Genomic DNA, 7,779 nt, shown 5'->3' with positions numbered 1-7,779 from the left:
CAGCCTCGGGCCCCTGCGTGTCCCCCTGCCTCCGAGTGGTTGGCTTGACTCTGGTGGGAGGTTTGCTGTGTCATCAGGTGTTACCGCCTAAGTGCAGGCTGACCTGGCGATGCACACGGAGCCTGGCCTCCATGCGGCCCCTGGGAATTCGGGGACGTCACTACAATGAGAATAAGAATAAAAGCTGCCGCCCTGCGATGTTGGCTACAAACAGCACCGCCTCCGATTGGGCAACTTAGCGCAGGTCCGGCAGGAATACTGGCTGCCGGTCACACAGCCCGAGCGCCCGTGACGACCAGGATGGGGATGAGGGAGCTGAGGGTTCCTGTTCCTACCCAGAGAGGAATGGACATCGGTCTGGAAACGGCCTCGCAGATGTGGGCCAGTTAATAGAACGTGTGATGGGGCCGGTTTGACATTTGTGGTTGTGAACAGTTATCTGCCTTGATGTTGGTTATTAGACATCGTTGAGCCCGGCCGGTGTGGCTCAGGGGTTGAGCATCGACCTATGAACCAAGAGGTCACGATTCGATTCCGGTCAGAGTACATGCCCGGTGTGGGCTCCGTCCCCAGGGTGGAGTGTGCAGGAGGCAGCCAATCAGTGATGCTCTCTCATGACTGATGTTTCTCTCCCTCTCCCTTCCTCTCTGAACTCAATAAAAATATATTTTCTAAAAAGGTGAATGATTGGAAGGGAATACGAATACCTAGATGAGTGGATATGTGGATATAGTTTTAACGTGATCTCCATTTTTTAAACGTAGGTCGTTTACCTTTAATAAAGCTGGTGTGGAGCCCTGGCCAGTTTTGCTCAGGGTCAGAGCGTCTGCCCAGGGACCACAGGGTCTCAGGTTCTGTTCCCCATCAAGGGCACGCACCTCGGCTGCCGGTTCGATCCCCAGCCCCGGTCAGCCGGGCATGTGCAGGAGGCAACCAGCCGCTGTGTCTCAGTCCCACTGATGTTCCTCTCCCCCCTCCTCTCTCCCTTCCACTGTCTCTAAAGATCAATGAAAAAATAGCCTCACTCCGGGTTGAAGATTAAAAAAATAAAAGAGTCTGAGCTAGTCTAGCTTCTCCAGAGAGGTCAGGCCCACACCGGACATGAGTCGTAGCCATCGAGCGGAAACAGCCCAGGGCCCTGCCCGCCCCCTCCCGCAGCAGGATGGGGGGAGGGAGGAGGTTCGGGCAGAGGGACAGAGCACAGGCCCTGCGTGAGGCCTTGGGGTGAAGTCCCAGGACACCCCGAGTCAGAGCAGCTCCGCCCAGGGCCGGGTCTTGGCTGGGGCAGCGGGCCTTCCGGGCTATTTGCTCTGAACGCCGACCTCCCGGCTACACGAGGCAGCTGCCTAAATGTCCCTGGCGAGGCTCAGCTCCCACTTAGAAACACCGACAGGAGGCGAGGGCGGGTGGGGCCTCGCGGGCCAGGCTGCTGGGGTCAGAACGCCGCAGACACACCCAGCCCTGCGCCCATTTCCTCCGGCTGTGACAGAACCTGCTCCTGGCAGGATGCCGCCCGGTGACAGGTCCCTGGTCTAATCGGGGCTCGGGGTGACAGACGGAGGGCCGGGTGGGAGTGGTGGGTCTCCCCTCGATGCTCCTGGGGAACGAGCGGGGGGGAGGGTGATTGTCTTCACACAAGTGTGTGGGGCTGTGCCCAGGCCTTTCGCAGCAGGACGGAAGTGCTCGTCCACCAGCTGACTCGTGTGGGCGACACAGGTGGGTGGCAGGTGTGGGTGACTCACATGTAGACTCCAGGGGCAGCTGGCACAGCGCCCGCAGTGCAGATGGTTGGCGGCTTTCACGCCCTCTGCGCCATCAGCAAGCACTGGGGCTCTGCATGACCTCCTGACCTCACAGCTGTGATCGAGGGGCCAGACCCCGAGACTGCTTCCTGAGGTCGGGAAGGAAGGGGCGCTGTCGGGGTCTGGCTCCGCGAACGTGGCTGTGAAGGCCCAGGGCGCAGCTTGTGCAAAGGCCCTGGGCCGGGTCAGGGGAGGGAGTGGGGACACAGAGGACGCAGGCCACCGCTCAGGAACTCCTGGTCTGCGTGGGCAGCGGGCTGCTCCTGGCAGGAAGACACAGGCGGGGCCATGAGAGCCAGCACCTGCCGGTGACAGTGGGGGCTGCGGGGCCCCGGGGGGCTGGCAGCAGGGGAGCCATGCAGGGGATGATCTTGCAGGAGGGGCTCGGCCCCAGGCAGTGCTCAGGCCCGAGGACAGGTGCGGGGGGGAGCGGGGAGAGCAGGTGTGACAGGCTGGGGCCAGGAGGTGCCCTCCCTTTGGGCTGTGGCTGATGAGACGGAGAAACTGGGGAGGGGCTCCCCTCAGAGTTAGTCTGAGCCTGGCCATCAGGTGAGGCCCAGGGGGCGGGTGACCGAGGGCCTTGGGGACCCTCACCTCACCTTGCTGGCCCAGGACACCATGAGCTCGTGTCCTCAGAGCCCCGCCCCGAGCGTCTGACCAGGGCGGGCTGGTCCAGGCTGTGCCTTCCAAGCTCATGGCCACTGATGACAATTTCCGTCACTCATCACAGACCCGGTGTGAGGCCAACCAGGCCGCGCGGGGCAGGGACATGGCCGGAGTGGGAGGCATCGTCCCCCAGGAAGCTCCCAGGCCTCGGGGTCAGGCCGCAGGAGTGGGGCCCCGCCAGGAATTCTTCGACGTGTGGCCCATCCTGATGGGAGAAACCCAGCCGTACTCAGGCCCGCGTACCCCGGACGGCCGAGTGAGTTGTGGGGACAGGCCAGCCGCTCCCCACCCCCCAACTCCAGGGCAGCAAGGGGCCGTCCCAGCCCTGCCCAGGACGGGGAGGGCGAGGGGCCTGGGGAGCCAGGGACGGACGTCCCATCTCCCAGAGGTGCCTGGGAGTGCTGGCCCAAGCCCCTCACGACCGCCCGCTGTGGTCTGACCCTCAGGAAATCCTCTTCTACAAAGTCATCGACTACCTCCTCCACGGCAAGGAGGACATCAAGGTCATCCCGTGAGTGCCAAGGTCATCCCGTGCCAGCGGGTCTGGGCTGCAGGCGCCCATGTGGTGGGAGGCGCTGGCTCGCTGACCTGGAGAAAATGACTGGGGGGTGAACCTCGCAGCGGCCATCCCGGGGTCCAGGGAGCGTCCAGGGGGCCCTGCCATGCGCCTGAGCTCGCAGGCCCTCTAGTCCTGTTGACACTGCACACCCAGTGGGATGGACCCCAGGGGACGTCTGCTGGGGCAGCATGGCCGGTGGGGCTCAGGGAGGGCCCGTCCCAGCCCTACAGCCACCCAGCCATGGCCCTGGGCCCCACAGGCCGGTCAGGGCCCCACCCACAGGCCCCCGCAGGGACTGGACCTTCAGATCCCGGCCCGGCCACAGGACAGCGGACCAACGCTCAGCTCCAGAGGCCACAGGAGGCAAAGGGGTTCCCACGGGGCCAGTGGCCTCATCGTGGGCAGAGAAGGCGATGAGGCGGCACAAATGCCCCCAACCCCACCCTCCACTGCCTGCAGCCTCCCCAGCTTCCCTCCCCCCAACCCCTGCCCCACCCGGAGCTCAGAGAATGGAACCAACAGGAACACACACACACACACACACACACACACACACAGACGCCGCACAACCCTGGGTCTGGCCCATCTGACCCTCTGCTTCTCTTCCCAGCACACCGCCAGCTGACCACTGGGCTCTGGCCAGTGGCCTTCCAACCTACGTGGCAGAAAGTGGCTTTGTGAGTCCCCAAGGCCCTGCCTCCAGCCCCAGCCTCCCTGCCAGCAGCCCACGGGCACCCTGCCAGCCAGGCACCTCCCACCGCCCGCTGGGTACCCATCAGCCCCTGCCCCCGCTCGGCCTCTGTAGACGCTCCGGCTGGACAGTCGCTTTCGGCATCGTGTGTTCCCTCGGCTGTGCAGCTGAGACTGCCCTCTGCTTCCTGCAGGTCTGTAACATCATGAACGCCCCTGCAGACGAGATGTTCGCCTTCCAGGTAGCTGTTTACCCACAGGACAGGCACTGCCCTTGGGAAGAAGGGATCACGGTTCAGAAAAGACGCTCAGGAGTTTCATTTTTTATATTTGTATTTTATTTCAGAGAGGAGGGGAGAGGGAGAGAGAGAGAAACATCAGTGATGAGAGAGAATCATGGATCGGCTGCCTCCTGCACACCCCTCCCTGGGGGTGGAGCCCACAACCAGGCCTGTGCCCTGACCGGGAACCCAACCAGGACCTCCTGGTTCCTAGGCCGATGCTCAACCCCTGAACCCCGCCGGCCGGGCCAGAATTGGCTTTTACTGCTTCAGAAACAACCTCAAAATCGCAGTGTCAAACAGCAGCAAACACATACAGGGTGTCCCCGCCCCCCAAAATGTACACACACTTTAACAGCTGATAGCTCACTAATTTAATAAACTCTGACTTTATAATTGTTCAGTGTGTGTGCCTTCGGGGCACCCGTATCTCATGCTCACCTGCCTCCGGGTTCGCTGGGTTCAGGGGTTCGGGTCTGCTCCCCTCGCCTTCCCTGGGGACCCTGACCAGGGCTCCTCGGCGGGAGGCTGAGGTCACGTGCGCCGGCCGTCCCTCAGGAAGGCCCCCTGGACGACTCCGGCTGGGCCGTCAGGAACGTCCTGTCCATGCCCATCGTCAACAAGAAGGAGGAGATCGTGGGGGTGGCCACCTTTTACAACAGGAAGGACGGGAAGCCTTTCGACGAGCAGGACGAAGTGCTCATGGAGGTAAGCACCGTCTAAGGAGCCGGACACGCCATCTGCTCCCCCCGACCCCGCACGGCCCCGAGTGGACGGAGGCAGCGTGCGAGGTCCCATCGGGGCCAGGGCTGGGCAGGCACCCTGCCGCCCGTAGGTGCTGCCCCTGGCACCTGGACGGCAGGGCCCCTCGCGGTGACGCTGTGCCCCCCGCAGTCCCTCACACAGTTCCTGGGCTGGTCCGTGCTGAACACCGACACCCACGACAGGCTGAACAAGCTGGGGAACCGCAAGGACATCGCCCAGGACATGGTGCTGTACCACGTGCGCTGCGACCAGGACGAGATCCAGCTCATCCTGGTACTGCCCCCCATCCACGTGGACGCACACCCAGGAGCAGGCCGGTCCCGGAGGCCCACTCGCCCTGCCAGCCCAGGGTGGGTCCCTCCCAGGCCGTCCCCCTGCGGTGAGCGGGGAGGGAGGCGCCTTCGTGCTGCTGTGAGGGCTCCATCCTCCGGGGAGGCAGGGGCCACCTCGCACTCTCATCTCTGAGGCAGGATGCACCCCACCCCCCCGGGCCTCCCGTGGTGACCGTGGTCCTCTGTCCCAGTCACAAGGGTGTGGGAGTGCTGTCGCCTGCCCCACACTCCCGAGGGTGTAGCTGACGCTGTCACTGACTCGGCGCATCGGTTCTCTCCCAGCCAACGCGAGCACGCCTGGGGAAGGAGCCGGCTGACTGTGAGGAGGAGGAGCTGTGGGAAATCCTGGTCAGAATCTGCCCCCACCCTGAGGTGCAGGCTGGGGGCTGAGGCTGGGGCCGGGGACTAAGGGTGCTCACGGGTGTCCCTGTGGCGGTGGCCGCTGTCCACCACCTTCCCACGTAGGTATCTCTGCGTGTGTTTCCCTGGCAACATCACTGTGTCTGCCCAGTTAGGCAAGTTCCTGTTATTGGGCTGAGGGTCTGAGGAGAGGGGAGGAAGGGAGCTGAACCATCGGGACCCGCGTCCAGGCCACAGGCCAGAGCGACTGGCAGAGCAGATGTCACCTGGGGCATCCGGGGCTGGACAGAGGGTCCTGGGAGGAGGGACGAGGAGCAGTGGGTGGTGGGCCTACCTCCCTCAGCCACGGCCCTCCCACAGAAGGAGGTGCTGCCTGGGCCCACCAAGTTCGACATCTACGAGTTCCACTTCTCCGACCTGGAATGCACGGAGCTGGAGCTGGTCAAATGTGGCATCCAGATGTACTACGAGCTGGGCGTGGTCCGCAAGTTCCAGATCCCCCAGGAGGTGAGGGTGTGGTCAGGGGTCCCAGATCCAGAGGTTCCAGGTCCTGCACTGAATTTGGGGCAGGCCTGTTCATTACAGAACGGGCAGTGTAGGCGGTAAAACACAGGTAGAGCGTGGGGTGGGAGAGATGACCGCTGGACGGATGGAAAGTCTGATTGACAGGCACTCCAGGCAGTGTGACCTTAGGTGCAGTGGGGTGATAGTGGGCTCTGGCATTGGGGGGAGGGGGAGGAGACAGCAGCCCACAGCTGTGCAGAAAGCACCCGCCACTCCCGGCTGGAACCAGGCCCTGGCGACCATCCAACCACTCGGGTGGGGCCGCCTCCACCCTGCGCTGCCCCGCGGTTCCCTTCACACCCTGCGCCTCTGCTCCCACCGAGGGAAACACCTTCCCTCTTGCCGACACCAGGGCAGCAGGCCGCATTTCCAGGAATGTTCTACTGAAACAAAAGAAAAACATTATAGACAATATGGACGGAAGAAATTATTTCCTGATAATTTTCTGGACCTAAAATCACAGAACAGCCCTAGCTGGTGTTGCACAGTGGGTAGCGCGTTGGCCTGGGGACTCAGGTGTTCCGGGTTTGGTTTCGGTCAAGGACACGAACCTCCCAGCCTGGACCCTGGTCAGAGCACATGCAGGAGGCAACCAATCGATGCGTCTCTCTCACATCGATGTTTCTCTCCGTCTTTCCCTCCCTTCCACTCTCTCTAAGAAGCAATGGAAAAATATCCTGAGGATTAAAAAATTATTTAAATCGAAGAACAATAAGAGGCTCCCCTGGGGAGATCACTGCCCTCCCCCCCCCCCCCCAGCATCCACCTCACCCACCAGCCTCAGGACCCTCAGCCACCAGCGCCAGGTGCCCACACCGCTTGCCCCAAATAGGCCTTTTCTTCTGAGACGCCCCGTACCTGCCCTGCCCGTGTGACCAGGGTCACGGGTTCCATTCCCCGGCAAGGCACATACCTGGGTTGCAGGTTCGTTCCGGGCCCAGGTTGAGGCGCATTCTGAGGCAACCACTCCACACGTCTCTCTCACAGGATGTCCCTCCCTCCCTCCTTTCCACTCTCTCTAAAAATCAATGGAAAAAATACCCTCTGCCCTGGCTGGTGTGGCTCAGTGGATGCGGACTGAAAGGTCCCAGGTTGGATTCCAGTGCGGGCACATCCCCAGTGGGGGGCGTGCAGGAGGCAGCCGATTGATGTTTCTCTCTCATCGATGTTTCTAACTCTCTTCCCTCTCCCTTCCTCTCTGTAAAAAAATCAATAAAATATTTTTTTAAATACCCTCTGGGGAGGATTAACAAAATATAAACTCCCCTAGCCCCCTTGCTGGGGTCCTCTTCTCACACTTGGGGCTGGGCGATGGGACGGAGCCCCTGGCAGCCCCGTGAATGAGCCGGCTCTGCCCCGTCTCCTGGCTCCACAGGTGCTGGTGCGGTTCCTGTTCTCCGTCAGCAAAGGCTACCGGAGGGTCACCTACCACAACTGGCGCCACGGCTTCAACGTAGCGCAGACCATGTTCACGCTGCTCACGGTGCCCGGAGGGGGCAGGGCACCCAGAAGCCGGGTGCGGGGTGGGAGGCGCCCACACACACCGCCCCACCTGCCCAGGGTGGTGAAGACCTCCTGGTCCAAAGGCAGCCCCGCTGGAGGGGCGGGGGGCTCCTCCACTCGGGAGGCGGGGCTTGGAGGGCTCAGCCTGGGTCCCCACGCCGCCCCACAGCCTCAGCCCCGGGAGCAGGAGCGGGTGCGGGTGCGGGTGCGGGACTGGGGCCCTGTGTCCGGGTGCGGGTGCGGGACTGGGGCCCTTT

General features: G+C 62.8%; 1 protein-coding gene across 1 annotated transcript in view; it reads left to right on the top strand.

The window, feature by feature from the left end:
* Positions 1-7,779, top strand: part of PDE6B (phosphodiesterase 6B) — a 19,875-nt gene that overhangs the window by 4,796 nt on the left and 7,300 nt on the right. The window contains exons 4-12 of the mRNA XM_015568929.1: positions 2,425-2,724; positions 2,915-2,979; positions 3,638-3,704; positions 3,912-3,959; positions 4,557-4,706; positions 4,893-5,036; positions 5,378-5,443; positions 5,816-5,962; positions 7,395-7,745. Of these exons, the coding sequence (XP_015424415.1) occupies positions 2,425-2,724; positions 2,915-2,979; positions 3,638-3,704; positions 3,912-3,959; positions 4,557-4,706; positions 4,893-5,036; positions 5,378-5,443; positions 5,816-5,962; positions 7,395-7,745 (1,338 nt within the window). The remainder of the gene's footprint in view (positions 1-2,424; positions 2,725-2,914; positions 2,980-3,637; positions 3,705-3,911; positions 3,960-4,556; positions 4,707-4,892; positions 5,037-5,377; positions 5,444-5,815; positions 5,963-7,394; positions 7,746-7,779) is intronic.

This window comes from Myotis davidii, unplaced genomic scaffold (genome assembly GCF_000327345.1).
Source record: "Myotis davidii unplaced genomic scaffold, ASM32734v1 scaffold665, whole genome shotgun sequence".
Taxonomy (NCBI): domain Eukaryota; kingdom Metazoa; phylum Chordata; class Mammalia; order Chiroptera; family Vespertilionidae; genus Myotis; species Myotis davidii.
This window is presented reverse-complemented; position numbering and strand designations above follow the sequence as displayed.